At 40.3% G+C, this 20,034-nt stretch overlaps 1 protein-coding gene across 2 annotated transcripts in view; it reads left to right on the plus strand.

Annotated features, from left to right (window-relative positions):
• LOC116388070 (5-hydroxytryptamine receptor 4) overlaps positions 1-16,788 on the plus strand; it is a 35,088-nt gene extending 18,300 nt beyond the window's left edge. Inside the window, exons 7-8 of one of the 2 annotated variants that reach the window (XR_004213050.1) lie at positions 14,362-16,413; positions 16,524-16,788. Coding sequence is in view for 1 of the 2 variants with exons in the window: in XM_031855676.1 (XP_031711536.1) it covers positions 14,362-14,455 (94 nt within the window). In the remaining variant the exon portion in view is untranslated. Of the gene's footprint in view, positions 1-14,361 lie in introns of both variants that reach the window. The other variant, XM_031855676.1, reaches the window with a different exon arrangement.
• The last annotated feature ends 3,246 nt before the right edge of the window (positions 16,789-20,034 follow it).

Consider the following 20,034-nt stretch of genomic DNA (forward strand, 5'->3'; position numbering starts at 1 on the left):
CAGGGAGGACAGATTCAATTTTTCCTAAATTTGTTTTATTTCGCCGATGGCAATCCTTAATTGAATGATAATGAATGATAACACAACGATAGTCCAACATTCTTTGACTTTTACAGCGTTTTTTTCTGTTGACGTTAATGGTGGTGATTTAGTTGACGTCTGTGTTTGTGCTCCCCTTCTAGTGGGGCTGACGGAGGAGGCGACCTGCTTGTGTCTGCACTGTTTAACTTTAACACAAGTACTTTGCTGCTGGAGAGAAGCAGAGGCATACGCACTTACACACACAAACACGCAGTCTCACACACACACACACACACAGCTGACAAATTGATGTCATATGAGGGAGACATTCTGAAAATCGAAAAACCGTGCATGCAAAAACACACACATGGAATGCTTCGTGCACGCAAGTGCATGTGTGTGTCTGTAGTTTCTTTTTTTTGTTAGAGAGGAAGCTTGCTGACCTTATGCCTCTGCTCCAGTTGCAGTGGTTTTTGTTGTAATGTGTGTTTCCGGTCTGTGTGCGTTTTTGAGGCTTTCTGCCGGTGTGGGTCGGAAACAAGAAAGGCAAACAGTTTTACAGTTTTTAACAGATGTCTTCTCTTAAAATCTGTCTCGGACAGAAAACAGACTCAGACAATCAGATTACATTCAACAGGATACTGGAAAGTGAAATTACTGGAGGGATCCCGACGAGTCATTTTGTCTGTGAGCTCGAGGGCTTTTGCGTGGATGGTGTGTGTGTGTGTCCGTGTGGGTGTTTCTCCGTAGTGCAGTTCATTACAAAATCTGTCTTCTGCCTTTTATTTATTCCTGTGTGAATGCGCTTTTGCGCACACTTGACATCAATCTGTCAGTTTGTCGGACTTTGGACCCATAAAAGGCAGATTTGTTCAGTAAAGACCACCATTCATCTTCAAAGACTGGTCACAGATAAATAACATTTGTTTCTTGGTCATTTGGGTCACTTTTAGCCATGCAGTCACCAAGTTTCACGTCTCTGCAAGTTGATTTAAATGAAAGTGAACAGTTACTGCCTACAGGGAAGAAACTCAACACACAACTTGACAATAATTTGAGTAACAATAACCAGTATAGTCCTATAAGATGTACTGTATATGAATACAAAGCTCTCTAGTTCCTATAGTTTTAGATGAATCTCATTGATTTCTGACATCATCTAATTTATTATTTAGTATTTTTAGTATAAAAATGGTGTGAATTTTGGCTTCGGATCACTCTGCATTCCTGCTCTTCATGGAAGAAGCAGCGTTGTCGTGTTCCGCTATGAAAATTTTGAGGCTGTTTTCCTGAGTGGTCCTGACAACAAACGCACGCTGTCAGACACTCACCATCAACACTTTGCTCCAGCAGTGGATAGTAGACACTTGCTTGTGTTTAGAGTCATAACAAAAACTTTGTGGTGTGCCCAGTAGAGAAAGTAGAAAAGATAGTGAGACCATCTGAAACAGGTCAACGCTGTTGAGTAAATATTGTTGCATTATCCCCAGAGGCCTTGTGTTGCTCCAGAGGATAGTATACAACTTCCTTTTACTGTATTTTAGTCTTTGATCAATTTATGAGAAAATGACCCTACTGTACTTCTCACTCGATTTATTACATCTGTAAACATTGTAAACATGAGTTTATGGTCTCAATCGCTACTTTCAAGCCTTCTTCGATACATCATGATGCTCATTTAGTACATTATGGTCCCATTTAGAGTAAAATAGACTATAAAGCAGGGTATATGCTTTAGGGCCTGGCTACTGTATGATTGACAGGTCGTTACCACAACGTTGTCCGATTTGGGATTTATGTTTTTCCTGTTCATGAAAGTTAATTGTAATATATTTGGTCTGTATGTAAAACCGTATAGTCCACAAACCAAAGGGTGATGTCACAGCAATAAATTGGAACTGAACTTAATTATCTGCCATGCACGCTCTTGTTATCCGGGTCAACACAGTTTTGAAAGATCAAATGTTTTGGGAAGATTTGCTACTTTCATAACACGGGGCCCTCCTCATTACGACACGCTGACATTTTAGGAATTCTGTGAGTCCTCCTCAGAGGTAGCTTATTGTTGTTGAACATGTTGAAGATCTTGTGGTCATCATGTTTTTGGATGTGGCCGCCTAATCTTCTGAAACAAGTTTTAAATCTCACTTCTCTTCTGTAGATTCTCCGTGACTCTCTCGGCACCGTCATCTTACCTCCTTCAGAGCAGCTGACATCGGTACCTAAAACAGTGTGGGCTGAATGTGTGAGCTTCAACTCAAAAATACAAGCATGGGAGTGATTCAAACAAGAGTGAAAGGTGTAAAATGAGAGGTTGATACAGTCTCTTAATGTGCACAAATCAGACCCCAGAGAACAAGTTTGCTGCCTTGCTATAGAGTGCATGGACACATGCACATTTTAGTGCTATATAACAAAGTAGGGAAGCCAGGAAGGGCTATTATAAAAAAAAAACATTTTCCCCTTGAGTGTCAAGTGTCTGGTGAGAAAAATAACAAGCTACAACTCAAAATGTCCAACTCTTCCTGTTACAGTTAATCAACTTCAGTGTGATCCGTCCTGAGCTCACCTTCGGCTCTGCATGGGGATCTCAAGGCCTGTTGAATTCCACAAATGCAGTGTTATCGGTCCTGTACAATCAGTGTGATTGCTATGTGGTTCAACTATCCGCCAGTTAATGGCAAAGCAAAGAGCAGCTGTTTAGCCATTTCAAAACAGCAGACCTTGTAATCTCACTGGAGCGAAGGTTCATGTGGGAGATGACGAGTAAGATCACTCTTTTGGATCAAGGCCCTGCCGCCATGCTCAATCAATGCTGTTTACCCGTCCTGAACCTCCTTGTTTTGATTATTATAATAAGCTAAAGCATTCAGCTCCATAGATGGAAGTTAAGTGCAGCAGGCAAGAAGACAAATGAGGAATGGGTGCACAAATGCAATGTAAAATAGCTGTTGAAACACTGAAATGATGAAACCAGAAATGTATTACACACAATGTAACTGATTGTTGGGTTATATTAAAGGGGCACTCCACTGATATTTACACACACAGGATCAATTTACTAGTCAGGAGGAGCACAGGGGGGTCTGAGAAAAAGATAAGCTAGTTGCACTATGGGAAATGTAGGATCCAGGTTTTGGGTGGAGCTTGACCGATACTAGGACTAGAGGTTCGGATATTTAAGCATTCTTTTTTTTAATTATTCAAGTTATCCCAAGTCTTACGGCTCCAGCTTCGGTAGGATATTGGAGAAAAGAGAATCTGAACTAAAGACCAAGCTGCTTCTTCTCATCTTTGGAAAATGGTGTCCCAAAATAGATCCGTCTATTCCAAACCTTGGTTATTAACCAGTAACATATACACAATATTTACACATCTCAGCACATCTCACAAGTGTTACCTGTATTATACCATCAAAAGTATTAAAATAGACCTTGTAGTTAGAGCTTTGGACTCTCTTGAGTATGGGTATGCAATTTTTGAGCAGAGGTCTAAAAATAGGGCTAGAGTTAAAGAGGTTAAGGGCGTATGGTTTCATCCTTCAGGGCTGTGTTCATTTGTTAATAAATGCATAATCAACTGTTGCTCTCACACGGTTTATCCTTCACATCAGCAGGAGAGCGCAATCTTGCTTTTTCCCAGAATTCCGGAGCCATGCAATGTCAAAATCATTAAAAAACGAAGCCCCTTTTGTAGAACTCCTCTTTATTGTACAGGCTGCAGCCCATGTTTTGAGCATGTTGTGTCGACCACAGACACTTAGTTTAGACAGACGGGACGGGGAAGTGTAAACACTGCAGTCTGGGATTTATTATGAGGCTTATATGATTTATTACTGTTTGATTGAAACCCCAAATCCCCCAGCTGCTTCTCTCTTTTTTCTTACCCAGAAGATTTTGATCTTCAGTTTCTTTTTCGTCCCCGCCTCTCGTCTCGAGCGCTAAAAAAAGGAATTACTGTTTATCGTCATATTTTATACTACAACAAAAGAAAGTGAGAGAGTAAAACGGGGAAAAACTCACATTTAAATAATAAAAAATAAGCAACATAATAAAAGTTGTTGGTGTCCTGATTGCATCAGCTGCTGACGTTTCTCTTCCTCCTCAGTTTTAGACTCGGTTCAGATGTTCTGAACTCATCTGTGATTCTAATTGAATCTCTCCCTCGGTCTCATGGCATTGCTCTCCTCTGTAACAGAAACATGGTTTCCTCGGTTACAAATTGGACAATAGAATGAACCCACCTGGGCACATCTGCAAGGGACAAAAGACTTGTTCTTTCTTTAAAAATGATAGTGTTAGTTCACTGATTTGAAACACAGACTCAGCTCCACATTGAGTTAGCCTTTATACGTATGGCAAATGTAAATACAGAATGTCAGTAGAATAGAAACACAAACACACTGTGTTGCATAGAACAGTAAAGGATTAAGCACATTTACAACAGGCCTTTTGTCATGGAAGACTTGTTGAGTCGGAAAAGCACAGGTGTAAATGAGGGAATTAATGATGGCTGAATTCCAATTAGCTGATTGAGTTTCAGGATCCTGCTCTCAAGAAAATGTCATTGTTGATGTCAGTAGCAACACCTGCTAACCTTACCTGCTAACTAAGTCAATGTCCGTGGTAAAAAAAAATATCACTTTTAGCTCTGGTTTTGGTCTCTACTAACTAACTTATTCGCTTATTGTGTCTGTCTTCCATTTGGTTCTGGACAGGCAATGTAAAGTGGATTAATTCGAGTTTTTTTGCTAAAATATAACCAAAAAAAACACACTATGAGAGCTGTGAGAGTGAACCAAAACAAGAGAACTGCAGGCCCAAAAAACCAAAACAAATAGCTGAAAGAAGCTAAAAATAGTACAAATGAAAAATAGCTTTTTGGCTAACTGTCGCATTTACAGAAATGTTTTTGTTAATGTGCACTGTCCCTTATCAAATAAACCAATAATAAAAAAATGCTCCATAGAGCTGAGAGGAACTTTAAATTGATATCACAACATTGTCAATAGAAACTACAGGACTTCACCTCAGCTGACTGTCTGCCTGACACAGAGATTCTGCTAAAAACAACACAGAGCGGGAAAGTAAATCCTAACTCCGTTTCAGCACATTGAGACATTGTGAGTGAACTTTGCATCAGATCTCTTGCCAGGCTTCTGATGGGGCTTACACTATCCCATCGTTCTGTGAGCACACTCAGTCCCTCAGTGTTATCTCTGCAAATGCCGATGTTCCATTCATTTTTTCCGTCCGATGTCATCAACAACGTGAGGGAAAAAAAAACTACCGTATGATGATGAGTGCGGGTGTGATCACACCTGCGAACAGTCCAAGTGATTCTGTAAATGTCAGCTTTGTTGCATTTTGTTGTGTTTGGTTTCTTTGGGTGCTGACGGCCTCATGTTGAACAGACTAGAACTTGTTAGCGATAATCACATGACTCACAAGCAGTTGATTTACGTCCTGCCAGGTTCGACAAACGAATGTGTCGCAACAAATCCGATGATTCATTTTTAACTCTGCTCAACTTTCCACGCATGAGCACCTGCTGCTAATCACATGTCGCATCCATCTTCTGCTACCCATAATCCCTTGTGCTTTGAGGTTATTTCCTGTAGTTGGAGTGAATCCCATGTTCCTTCCTGTTATTTTGTCGCTTATATTTTTTCAGACAGCCGTGTGTCTGTATGTGGATGTATAGAGGGAAACAGTTGGGCCTTCCGTGTGATATTATAAAGTATATGGTTAACTTTACAGCACAACAGTTGAGTTTCAGTGGTGTTGTGAAGTCTTTACCTGCTGACCTTATTTTAGCTTCGGGTGAATCATATACTTTACATTTCTCCGTCTGCTCAAAAGAGAGCAAACCAACGGACTTGTGTCTGACACAGACGGCACAACGGCTCAGTTTAAATCTGTCATAAACACTGGCAGTCGGCATGTGTATTGTGCCGCAGAGCTGATATTAAATTCGGGGATGAGGTGCAGGCTTTCTTCGGATTTGCTATGTTCATTTGTTTTCACCGTTCTCATCATGTGTTTTTACTTTAAACTCTGTCTGCAGAGCAAAATTCCCCCAAAGGAGCAATGGAGATGTAGTTCAGTTCAGTTCAGTTTAGTTCAGAAGGTTTTTTAGGAATGCAGCTGTTTGAACTTGACGCTCGACATCTTGAAGAGCTCACAAATAGTCTTCTAATCAATTCTTGATGACCCGCCATATCAAAGGTAACTTTCTGTATTGATTTTGATAACAGCTGCAGCTCAATGCTGTGTGTTTTTTTTTTTATACAACCATGAGGCTGACCGGGGCCTAAACATGAAGCAATAAAAGGTCTCGGTGTAACCAAACTGGGTCACCTCATGAATCTTATTAGCATGTGTCATCAGCTACATCAGCTGTAGCCGCTGAAGAGAGAAAGAGCTCTTCTTATTTACTTTCTTCCTCTCCTGCCTTTCTGCGATCTTCTGTGTGCTGTAAGCCCTCCGTTGAACCAGACATTTAAGTTTCTTGTGAAAATTGTATTGCCTTGTGTGTCTTTTTGTGTCTAGTATTTGTTTCCTTAGCAACAGCAAGCAGGTAGGAGAAAATGATGAACAGTTCTTTGAAACTCACGGGTCATCAAAATGGGTCACAGACCGATTTCACTCTAATGCACTTAATAGATAAGAGAACTACATCCGACAGCCTTTAACTTAAAAAAGACATGACAAACATCTTTGTCAAGAACAAACATCTTTACGTGAAGGTCATCGTTCCATTGTTTTCAGATTAAATTAACTCAACATAAAGCATAATAAAAACCTAATTTGTTCAATTATGGCTGTCGAGAAAGTATTCACAAACTCAGAGGACTGTTTGCTAAATTTAGATTTTGCAGATTTGGGGCCTTTTTAATATCTGTGTCTAAGGGGACATATGCTCATTTTCAGGTTCAGGTGATTTAACTTTAGTGGGATGGGGGGGGGGGGAAATCAGGTCCAAAACTCCCATCAGATAAAATAATTTGCATTTGTCCCGAACAAAACAAGCTCTGTTTGATGAACGGTATAGGGATTTTCTTTGTTTTCTTTAAAGCCAGTGCTTGCTACATGACTCGAGTCTGCACAGACACACAGAGACAGCACTTGAGCTGTGCGATGTGGACAAAATTAATATCGCATCAGTGTATTGAAGAACCACGCTTAACAAATAGACTGATCTCACTCCGGTGAGCTGCCTAACCCTACAAAGTATGATTTAAATGTTTATATATCCTCTTTGTCCTTTCGTGAGATTATAATTAGGGGTTTTCTCCTGTTTTAGAATCTTTCAGCATATATGACATAGATTAGCTGTAGATACTGAGATTCAGATTTAGAGGAAAGGACGCTCTATTTACCCTGAGTGACCAAATCAGAGAGTCAACACAAAACACTTGCCAGTAAAACGCTAATAGAAATGAGGGTGTTGTTATTTCTTATGAGATCTGTTGGGAGATGGCGTCGGGTCACTGCATGGAAGTATGCCTTCGTTCAGAATGGCTGCCACTGTATCCTCCACAGCAAAATAGCAGAAACATGAAACACACAGGATTTTCTGTCCTAGAAACCCATATTATGCTCATGAAGGGGCTGCAGGACACCAGTGTGGATTGAATACTAAAGTATCACTGTCAGTGTAGCGATTCTACAGCTCAGACTTCAACATGTGCATGTACATTTTTCACTGTGTGGTCAGTCATTTACATTTTCTGAGAAGCGAAGACACTCCAGCTGAGCGTCTCGGGTTTCTCAGAGCAGGATTTGATGTTAGAGGAGGAATGAATTTTACCCTTTTATGTTTGGATTTTTTTGTTTCGTGTGTGTCCGTGTATTGTGTGAATGCTCGGCCGATCCAGAGTTTGGGATTTGTTTTAATACACTGTCTTTTTATGAGCTGATGGTCTGTTGTGTCCCTCAATGTTTTCATTCCGTTTGGTCTCAGGATGAGTGATTCAAGGTTTTGGTACAAAAAAAAAGCTCTTATGCATTTACCACAGGGAGTAAAACTATCTTCAGGGAGGAGGGAGGAAGTGACATTGTTTATAGAAGTGTGTAGAGAGAAGTAGAAGTAAAAAGTAAAAAAAATATGGGTCTCTGATGTATAATTAATAAGGCCGAGTGTCCACAATCTAACACGTCCTCTCTATTACCACGGGAAGAGCTCATATATCAGAGCTGAGTGGTTCTGCTTCCTGTTCCGGCTTTGTTTTGAAGACAGTGTGTCAAAACCGTTCAGGTGCTTCAACATTTTAAAACCAGATCCAGCAAACCTGGATTTGGATTCCCAGCTGACCCGTCCAACATACAGTATCTGTTGTACTGGAGTCCTAACTGGCCCAGATTCCAGGGTGTCTTCATGAATTCACGCTGCCAATTAGCCGATGAATTTCCCTCGAGTGCCGGAGCCGTCTAAGCAATGCTTCAGTCCCTACACGTCATTCTATTTATGTGTGTGCGTGGACAAGTGTGTGTAAAGTCAGAAGGTTGTTGTTTTGGGCATTTATCAGTTTGTCAGTGATACCATGTGTTCAGCCTGTACAATATTCCTTCTTGCTTTTGTAAATGTTCTCCGTTTGTAATCAAATGGGTGGAAATGAGTAGTTTGCTTAGAACGAGCACAACTAGCTCCTCCAGTAATATCCTCAGCTTTCCTGTGGGAAAACGCACCTTATCTTCCTTCCCCATCAGCGCTCCGTCCTCGCTACTTCAACTCTCCAAAACGAGGAGATAAGAGTGAAATCTGATTATTTAATGTCCCCGAAAGATATTAGCGCTAAATTAAAGGAACACAAACCTCTCCTGTATCTCGTGTCGATCCGTCTTAAGGTCACGGGTACGGATCATATGACAGTACAGCCTTGTTGTTTTGTGACATTTCAGCTTTTCTTGAAGCATGTATGAATACTAAACAAGGACAGGTACTGAGTGCAGCTTTGACACAATTACAAACAAAATGTGGTTCTCATTCAAAAACAAATATGTTGATCAGTCACTATTATGTGTTTAATAATATTTTGATGTCAAGATTCCATGGGCATAATTAAAGGTTTTATAAGCTTCCTGTAATAATTAAAGTGCAGGATTTGCCTCTAAATAATAAAAAGCTTTTGTATAAAAAAAAAAAAAAAAAAGCAAAATATTTTTTGTTTGTTAAACATCCACGGATCATAACAGAAGCAGTAAATTTACACTGGCAAATTATCAACATTCTGAAGAAAAATAGACTGAGGACAATACACAGGCTGGAGAGGAAAGGGCCAACATACACAAAACTAAAGCAATAAATACAGTTTCAAAAACCTCTTCTGAAATGCCTGCTGTCAGTTAAAATCCTCTTTTTCCCTGAAAAGAGCTACTAAAAATCCCCGTAAAAATCAGTTCAAGTATTCTGAATTTCCTTCTTTCTCACGATGTTTTCCCAAGCATGGAACTTTTAGATCTGTGTTTTGATCTAGTGTTTTAATTTGTCAGGCTGGAATTTTGCCACATACTGTATTAAACCAACTGACGGATAACTGCAAATCTGGCAGCACGTAGGCGCCAGATGCAATTATGAACAGTAAGTTGAATACATGACCTGTACTGGGCTGTTTTTAACTTGGCTTTTTTTTCTGAGAGCTGCCTCTCAGGAACTCAGGCATGTTTGTAGGGAAAGAACTCGAGTGTGTGGATTGAAGATATTGTAATGTATTGTCTTAAAAGTCATTGGATAGCATTGATAGTACAGGAGATTTGAGTCTAATTTTTCTCAACTTCATTGCATCACTACCTGCAATATGTTTTTTTAAATGATTCAGTCTCAGAAATTAACAAAATGACCATGTCTTGTTTTGAAAGAATAGTTGCGGTTAATGCTAAAGTTAAAACTTAGTGACAAATACAAAACATTGTGTTTAGTGTGGCTGCTTCACAATGAGAGCCAGCTCAATGCTTTTAAGGTGAAGCGGCAATAATATGAAATAATGGGTTTGCATTAGCAGTAACTTAAAGGTCCAGTGTGTAGGATTTAGTGACATCTAGTGGTGAGTTTGCAGATTGCGACCAACTGAAACTTTTCCCATGTGCCAAGCATGTAGGAGAACTACGATGCCTGATGAACGCAAATGGTCCCATCTAGAGCCAGTGTTTTCGGTGCAACATGACGGAGTCTTAGTTTATTATACACTGTTAATATCATATTCCATCTCTACCAAGTATCCCCCTAAATCCAACACACCAGACCTATAATTCAGCTTTGACACTGCTGTGGGAGAGTTAACAGTGAAGCTGATATCTATGATATCAAAGTAAAAACAGTAAGGGCTGGATTTCACACTGCATCATAGCCTGGGAATCTCGTGCGTGAGTGAAGGCAATTTAAATCCAGTGCGGACGTGGCGGACTCCACCACTTAACCGTAATGAAAACTGCGATATAAAGAGGTTATTACTAAATGTAAATACATTAGTTGCAGACTATGAATATTGAGAAAAACAAGGGTTTGAAACAGCTCCGCTTTCCTCGCCGCTGCTGCTTATTGTCTCAAGAGTAGAAACAGAAACATATTTGTCGATTCCCATGAGAGAAGTTAGTTTCTCCTTTCTCTCCTTCTGACCAGGAGGGAGACTTCGCTGTTCCCTACAAGTTTGTTTTATTTTTATCATAAATGACAGCTGACACAACCTCACAAAACATTTCAGAGCCATCAAACTGAGGGAAATGATGGAAAATTACCAAAGTGCACAGGTATTGCAAGATAAATCCACCTTTTCCTTTTTCTCCAAATTGGACAGTAAAAAGCCAGACAGAAAGCAAAACAGATTGGAGGAGACACATGAGGGAAAGCTCTGCTGGGAGTTGACCACTAAACTGTGGACAGAATGATGTTATACGATTTGATTTAACATGTGGGAAAATTCCAATACTCTCTTTCCCCCCATTTTTTCGAACTCTGGCAATAATCTGTTATGAGGGGCTATTGACATTTTTTTCATGCTACAGATAAAACTTGCCAAATTGAAGTTGCACTTCTCGCTGCTATACTGAACGCCAGAGGTAAGATATGTGCACTGTATGGGACTCATATATTAAATGTGTATATATATGTATATATTAAACCACGAGAAGTTAATCTGATACACGTAGTCAAAACATCTGCTTCGGGCCATACGGATGAGATTTAAGGATAACGTGTTTGTGTTATGAACAATACCATATAAGTAAATCCGCAAGTGACCGCAAGTAAATCCGCAAGTGACCTGCGTCTCAACTCAATGTAATTTGTGATGATCAGAAGTATAAACAACAGCTTTGCTCTATGAGCCTCATATTAGTGTTTTGGTCAAACTGTACTTATGAATTTAAATGTGAGTCAATCTTAAGCTGAAGGATGAAATTGAATCCAAAATGCCCCCCAGATGTGGAGGAAAGCATCGACTCTATGATGCCAAATTCAAGCATGAATTTGTTTATGACTGAGTTAATGTGACTTTTATATTCATCCCTAATAAGATGCTGCATCCGGTCTTCACATAATGGCATGCAGGGTCAGATCTCAGGGATAAGCAGGGTTTTTGTTATGCCTCATTAAATGAAAGAATAACATTACAGGAGGGTCAATTTGAGGATTTCTGCATGACGAATTGATTAAAATAATCTCAGTAAAATTCTAATCTTCCTCAAGGCAGTAGGGACAGCTGTTGCTGTCAGACGCTTGTTGTTGACTTGAATTCACTCGTTGCCTCCAGATAAACGTCCTTACAACTTAAGATCTTGGCTGATAATTGTCAGATTTAGATTTATTTTGCTCCAGTATTGATGTCTGTACAGTGCAAACAGGAACTGCTAGCAGCCAGAGCAGCACGAACATTTTCATGACGCAGATGTGCCAACATGCAAAAACATGGAGGTCTACTAAGGTTTGAGTTAGTTTAATACTCGACGACGACTCGAAGTTGATCGTCACTAACTTTCCATCGGTTTTCACCTGGCTAGTCGATCAGGGTGGTAAAAAGCTTGACTGATGTTGCACAGGTGTTGTTTTTACCTCATGATCAGATACTGAAGTGTGACACTTGACAGCAGACAGAAAACCGATGAGCTAAAGTTAAGGACCGTCTCAAAACTGCATGCTAATGGGCCAAGAGAGCTTACAACAACTTCTGGTGCAATCCCATCCAGATATTTTTGGGAAGTAAGAGAGGGAAGTTGAGAGTAGCTCTGCATCACACCGCTAGAGGACACTTATTGAAGGATACTTATTTAAGCAAATTCTGCATTATTTCTTTGGGTGCCTATACGTAACATCTGTCCACAGATGAAAAACAGCCTTTAGGATAACTCTGGGCCCATTTTCAATCATGTTTGTTGATGTGCTTTGTCCTTGTTAAATGACGCAATGAATAGATGATTAATATATTGCCGTAGCAGCTTTGTGTTTCTGAAAACCAGGACATGGACATATCCAGGTTCATGTTACTTGATCAAACACGTAAAACAAAAGTGAAAATAGAGTTTAAACTTCAAACTGTCAATCAGTCTAGATATCAGAGAATGAGCTTTTTTTTATTGTGTCAAATAATTATACAGATATCTTTATTCCTTTGCAGAGTTACTTCAACAATGTGAGTTTTCAACCCTTCTAAAACTCCTAAAAAGTACAATCATATACAACTAATTAGAATGGGTTACTTTGTTTTTGAAGACAAGAACAAAATATTTTTTATTGAGCGCATCTGTAAAATGTTCGTATTTAGTGTCTTCCACTCGTTTTCCCTAAAAGATTCACTCCTGGCAACTCAGTAACCACTCGGTAAAGGTCAAGGAAAGATTTTTGGTCTTGGTTCAATATTTAAAGTCAGTTTATTCCAACTTGAATCTTGAATCATGTTGACCTTCTCACTACAGATCTTTTTTTTTCTGACCTAAAGTTTCCGAATCCAAACCACACCAGGGATGCAGGGCGCCAACCACGGTTTCTGATGACATAGTCTTGTGCTTTTTACACCCAACTATCCACCCAGGCAACACTTCCTCCATTGGAGCAAAATGTTGCTGCAGTTACATTTCCTCCACAACATATTTGCCAATGCAATGTACGGGGCGGGGAGGTTTTTGACCTCAGACTCTAATTCTATGATTATTTGTAATCCGGATGACTGTTTCCCTGAATTTCGTCCTCGGTATTGTCTGATGCTGATCTTTCCCCTGGGGGCTGTTAGCAGTCTCATCCACGACTGTGTGACAGGGAGACAGACAGAGTGTGTTTAGACTGTAAACACACTCGCAGTCCAGAAAACAGAGGAGTAAAAGTTACAGAACATTTTCTGTTTATACCCCCACCCCTTTTCGCCTCCTCACCCTGGACATGCCTCCACATGGGACTGAGTGTGTGCATTAGTGTGAGTGTGTGTGGTCACTGTAGTGAATGGTCGGATAACAGCTATAGCTATTTACTGGGACTTAGCAGAAGGAATCCACCCGAACTTCCATTCAGGTGTGTGTTTGCTTGTGGGTGTGTGTGTGTGTGCGTGCGTGTGTTTTCTAGTTTTCCCATGATCATGAGGTGATCTTCACACAGAGGGACAGATTACTTAAGTCCTCCACAGTAAAGGACTTTTGCCACTTCGGGCTAGTTTAGGGTTTCCATAAGGCTGTAAAACCACCAGAACATCATGGACAAATATCAATTTTGATTTTAAGTGCTTTTCTGCTTCTGTTTGTCTTGAACTCAGTCAACAGACCAACGAACACACACAGAACCACACAATATTTTCCCTTTTGCTATGTTTAAAACATTTTTTATTTAAAATGTCATTTTGCCATTGTAAACTAAACTATTTTTTCCTGTCTCCCTCCTCTTCCTCCCTCTTGGCGGAGGACTCTGCTGCCTACTTTGAGAAGAATGTCGACAGTAGTTCCCAGTCGCTCTTAACTCCGTTCACATGCCTCCTTCCTCTTCTATTCCCACTGACTCTACTGCAGAAGCTCTGCTCTGCTTATTTCTGCCAGCAGAGTTATGAGTCAACGCTGCCTTGACCTTAACTTTTCCTCTTAACCTTTTCTTACAATACCAATCAGACCTTTTTTATTTGATTATTTGAAACAGACATTTTGACTGTCTTTTGTTGTATTAGTCTTTATTTTATTAGTTTCATTCTCATTGTGCCACTCCTTGTGATGATGGATTTCTTGGCATCAGAGACATTACAGCTCAAAGTCAGCAGGAAACCCTAACACACGTAAATAATTTGTGTGTAGATTAATCCACGTAATCGGGAGCCGGGAAGGGTGATGTAGTGTAAAGTTTACTGAAGAACTCTCTGTCTCTCTTTTTCAGATTGTCATTCCTGCCAAATCGGAGCTACAGCGACAACGGGCGCACGATGCTGGCCAACGAGCAGGAGTCCCAGGACTCTCTTGGAGCGCTTTGAGGACGTCTTGACAGAGCTCTGACGGCATCAGCTGATGTTTGGGACCTTTAAGTCCGCTCAGAGACGAAGAAGTCTTGGCCTGTGTAATCTCAACAGTCTACTGTGAACTGACCTGAGACTCAAACTGGGATTATCTCACCTGGATATTCACTGTATGATCCAGAATCCTCATTGGATGACTACTTGGATGATTACATGTATGTTGATGCTGTCCAGGGTCAGAGGGCACTATTGCAGGCCATCAGACGAGTACAGACAGTCAGATCTGACTCTTGGTGGCTCAAAATGAGATACAACATAAAATGGAACCATATTGGTGCACACCAAAGCACTAGTTGTACTTGCGTCCATGGACTGAAACATTGCCAATATTTTTCCAGGTTCTCATTCTAAAACCCGGAGAACTGTTCTTTTCCGTCGGACATCAGGATCACAGGATGTGAAGATGAAGTCAGAGGTCCGGCACTACAGATCTCAGACACCACAGCAGACTACATGCCAAACTCTGGCTAAAACGATAAGTGAAGCTAGAGAGGCCTCTTCTGCTTTTAAACCTCTATTATGGCATCCCTCCATAGTTATAACAGAGGTCACGCAGGTGACTCCAGGTCTTATTAGATTTAAAGTTCAGTTTATTGTCGAGCAGTTTGTATTCTTGTCCTTTACCAGCATTGAAAGCACTCTGAAACTGCTGAATGTAATGTGAAAAGTAGACGTGTTTTTTTTATCTTTCATTTCATATTCTATTTTGAAATAGGTGTAAACAAAACACCAAAGGCCCAGGATGTGAAAAACAGGACTGACCGACTTCACAGTCTTGCAGTTTGTGATGAAATACAGCATCATATAAAACTTCTATCATTGACCATTGTGATGAAACACTTGCCTAAACCTTTCATGACACATCAAATGTCGTTGCACTTACCACTGGCTGAAAGTTTCAAATTGTGTCACATGTCGTTCCACAACCAACAGTGATGTTGTGTTGGTAGTGCAGCTCTACATCACCGCAGCAAGGGACAAAGCGTTTACTGCAAGAGACATGAGTAGGAATTCACTCTTTAATGTTTTGTAAATGAATAAGAATGCTTTAAAAGCACTGAAAGAACATATTCAGCACACAAACAGATATACTGCCATACATGTATCTCAAAAAGTATGGTAAGAATCATCATGAAATGTATATAAATGCAGATAATGTGTACCGTGCATTATATGCAGAAGACACCTTGAAACAGGAAGAAGTATTTCAGATTTCACTGATGTTACATGTGGCCTGTCCACCAAATATATAGTATGTTAACGCACCGAATGTTTCTTTCCCTTGTTGGGCTCGATATGAACCATAAGCCTATAGCTGATGGAAGGCCGAAGAGAAGGAATGATTCTGAAGATGGATACTTGTGATCCTCAAATCAAGTATCTCAATAACATTCAATATTTATAATTAAAGTAAGTAATAATCTATTTTACAATTTTGATATTTGGGCCTTTTCCTATTTTTAAATAGGTAAAGCTTTTCTTGTATACTTCTTTATAATTTGTCAGTGGGGTTCTACTGACTGGCCCACAAAATAAACATTTTCAGAAAAGGCTGATTCATTTCCTAAAAAAGTAAGCACTGTAGTTTTTTAGGAGGAAACTGAATGGTGTACATGAAATGATCATAATCATTTGACTAAACTCAAAGGTTTTTGTGGCACATTATGAGCATTTTAGGAAGCACTCATTTCACACACAGTCTTTAAAAAAGTGAGAACAAGTTTCAAATAAATTGAAAGTTTATGTCATGTTGTTCGGCACAATCACGATCTGTTGTTCTCTCCACAGTGAACTTGAAAATGAGAATTTGCAACATTTCAGGAAGCAATGTGAATATTTTCCTCACGAGACATGATAGAGCATTCAGGTCAGGGTGAATATCACTCAGATGAAGAATTAGAGACTTGTCTGCGTCTGTAAGTTGTCTCGCTTCAAAAATGCCTCTAACCCTGATTTAACTCTCCAATGTTTGATGCTCAGTTTATCTAAACTCTCTCTCCCTCCCTGTCTGTCACAACATGATCAGGAGATGGACACACAGAGGTGTGATGCCAACTCAGCCGCCCACACTTTGTCATCGCATTTACATTTCTCTCTGCATCCCTGCCTCAGAAAACAACGGTTAACTCATCATCTTTCCTTTTTATTTTCAATGCACAACCTCAAAGTCCAGCTTCAAAGGTGACGAGCTGAATGAATGTCTTGTTACAATGTGACAACTTTTACTAGTCCGCTGTGCCCTGTATTTCATTGTTATTGTGTGTGATGGAGATGATGAATAAACAGACAATTCGACAACAATCTGGTGCAAATTGATTAATATCAGCTCTATCAAAGGTGGCAAGTCTTTGAAGCCATGCACATTTCTCCAGATCTTGATTGTGCTGTCATATTAAGAGTTGATAGAGTAGTGTAGTTGCGGCTGATTAAACCATACGTATCTGTATGGCGAACGTGTTAGCAAACAGTTGCTTCTTTATGCATCCAGTAGTTACGGAGCAACCCTATTCTTCATTCCGAGTCATGTTCCTGAACACCAAAACGTTGACATGTTTACATGCACAAAATATATATATTTTTCCCCTTATTACGAAAAAGACAATATTCCTACTAAGCTGGCTCATGTTGAAATGAAAATTCCACTAATATTCCCGTTTACATGCAGCCGTGCATACACTGTACTCTGATTAACGTAACCGGCGGTGGTAAAAAGGTAGGCTTTGCAAAAAAAAGCCAAAAAATTGTTAAAGTCTTTCAGAATTTTTAAAAGAAGTTAGTAATTTTAAAAGTGTTTCTCCTTCCTGACCAGAAATGTGGGCTTTTCTTTCGGGCATGCATCTCTGCAAAAGGCTAGTTGTTTTGTGTCCAAAGCACAGAGGAAAATGCTCAATTCAGAATAAAGCCTAATTCAGAATATATGAATATGCAGTTTACATATAATCCATGTAGAATTTGGATATTATTGTCATATTCAGAATAATAGTTGAACATTAGTTTGCATGTAAAAAAGGATCCAAAGTCACTTCATCCCACTGATTCGCACAACTTTGTGGTTTCTTTTTATTTTGAAGGGACAGTTCTCCCAAAAATTGTAATCACAAGGTCCACTGACTACCTTTAGCAGAGCTTTCAGCTACATCTTGTAGCCTTCATCGGAGGATGAAGATTAGTTTAAACTTTAAACCATCTCCATGCCAACTACAACCAGACAATAACCAACTGAGTACATGACTTTGTACTCGCCCAAGTTACACAACAAAAACATTACTTAATACAAATACAAAGTTAATACATTTGTACAGAGAAAACTACTTATGTATCATGAACCCCAAAATATTTTGGCCACCACCTGTAAGGCCCCAATCTCTATTTTAAGAACCACTACCCAGCACCAGTCAAATATGGTGAAAATACTCACATCTTGCCAACTGATATAAGAAAATGCATTTTTTTCCCCATTTTAGGCAGCTGGACTTGACTATTTTAGTCTTCGCACGCCTTTCTGTTGATGATTTACGCATCGTATCGTGAGCTCTGTCTTCAGTAAGACAACATGAACATCAAGCACAGACTAATATTATCCTGTATGGGCCTAAAACACATTTTTTACCAATCCTTTATAGCTGTTGGCGGCGGCAGGCGGCAATTACAAAGCCCCTCGTCAGGAAGCCTATTTGGTAACAGCAAACAAGATTATCCCCAATCATTCCCTCTACCGCTGAAAAACAATCTTCACACTGATTTGCATGGGTTGATTGGTGCAGACCCCCCAGTCTGCTGGCCATTAACCAATCAGGGAAAATCCAGAGGAGGAATTCATTATTCTGTGAGCCCTCTCAAAACTCACTGCCTCCAACACAATCTCTCTGGGCTTACTTACTGTCTGAAGCATGAGGCTCTCAAGGCTTTGCCTCATAGCACAGCAGTGCCAGACCTGGACCTGGGTTTTCTAAAAGCATCTTGCGCTCCAAGATTTTTCAGAAGTACGCAACGGAACGCAAAAATATGCTTTAACCCCATGAGACACCAATCCCGTATTTTATCCTTCTATGGGCTGCTAGAAATTAGTCGTGTTAGTTTTTGTTCCTGTGTGAATCCAGCCTAATCTGCTTTTCTAACAGATATGTCCACTGAAAAAATGATTTGCTCAAGGACTGAAAGTGCGATAGGGTTTAAAAATCTTCCTGGGGATTTATCACTTATCTCTTCCCATGTGGAGGTAAGAGGTCAGCCTCAACATCAAAGCAGGAAGCCGGAGCTGAGCCCGGTTCAGGATGGTTCCCATAGAAAAGCTCAGGGAAGCGTCTGTGAGCTGCTCATTGCTGGACGTGCATGGGGGAGTTAACCACACATACTTTTACCAAACGAACCAGTTAGCCCTTATCCTTCATGTCTTTTCTCTTGTAACATCCCAAAATACCGTGTTGATAAGGCATAAATATGACCTTTGTGTCACTTGTCCAACTTTCTAGTGCAGTATCTTTTTCACCCCATTATGGCATACCAAGCCGTAATGGGCTCATTACTCCCCTTTGAGGCCAGAGGACCAAAAACACTGGTACTTGACAAAAGGTGAGAACTGCAGTTGTAGTGGGTGGCCACAAGGAGCAACAGTGAGCCTATTCCACACTCGTTTTGACGAGTGACACCAAGGTGAGATTTATGCTTTAGAGCAGCGGTTCCCAAACTTTTTAGGCCACGCACCCCCTTCTACATCCCGACCGGGTTCACGCACCCCCAATCCCCCACACCTTAAAAAAAAGAAGAAGCAACAGAGCCTATTTATAGCCGCATAGAAATCGGACCAATGAGACAACAGTTTGCTCGCGCGTGGCGTTTGTTTACAATATTTAGTCCGCTGTTAAATGTTGCAGTGTGAACACAAACCGAACAAAGGGGCAACTGCAACATTGTATCATATTAATCCCTGAATCAGAACAAAACGAACGAACTGAAGGTGTTAAAACGCCCTGAAACACTGCAACAAAGTTTCAATAAATTCCAGTTACACAAGGCGTCACTTTGAAAGAGCAATAAGGATGGCGAGGACACACGCACGGGCTCAGAGGCAGATTGCATCACATTTAATTTACAATTAACCATACATAGAATGAGACTGCAGTTGTTTTGGGCTGTTTTGTAACTCCTCTAATTTCGATATAAAAAATGTAAGGGGCTTTTGATTTGCACTGGCATGCTTGGTGTTCAGGTGGCGACGTAAATAAGAGGGCTTCAGACAGGCCAAGCAGGCTGACCCAGACTTCCCTCTCACCGGCAACATGTTCCAGCTCATTCTGGGGGATCCCGAGGCGTTCCCAGGCCAGCTGGGAGATGTAATCCCTCCAGCGTGTTCTGGGTCTTCCCCGGGGTCTCTTCCCAGTTGGACGTGCCTGGAAAACCTCCAGTGGGAGGGGTCCAGGAGGCATCCTAATTAGATCTATTGAAGTTGTTACTTTTTTAAATGTTTTAGACGAGTCACTAATCACTTTAAAATAGTGATTATAGCTGATTTAAATAGCTGATTTAACTTACAGACA

Source organism: Anarrhichthys ocellatus, unplaced genomic scaffold, assembly GCF_004355925.1.
Source record: "Anarrhichthys ocellatus isolate YVR2014 unplaced genomic scaffold, GSC_Weel_1.0 scaffold16, whole genome shotgun sequence".
Taxonomy (NCBI): domain Eukaryota; kingdom Metazoa; phylum Chordata; class Actinopteri; order Perciformes; family Anarhichadidae; genus Anarrhichthys; species Anarrhichthys ocellatus.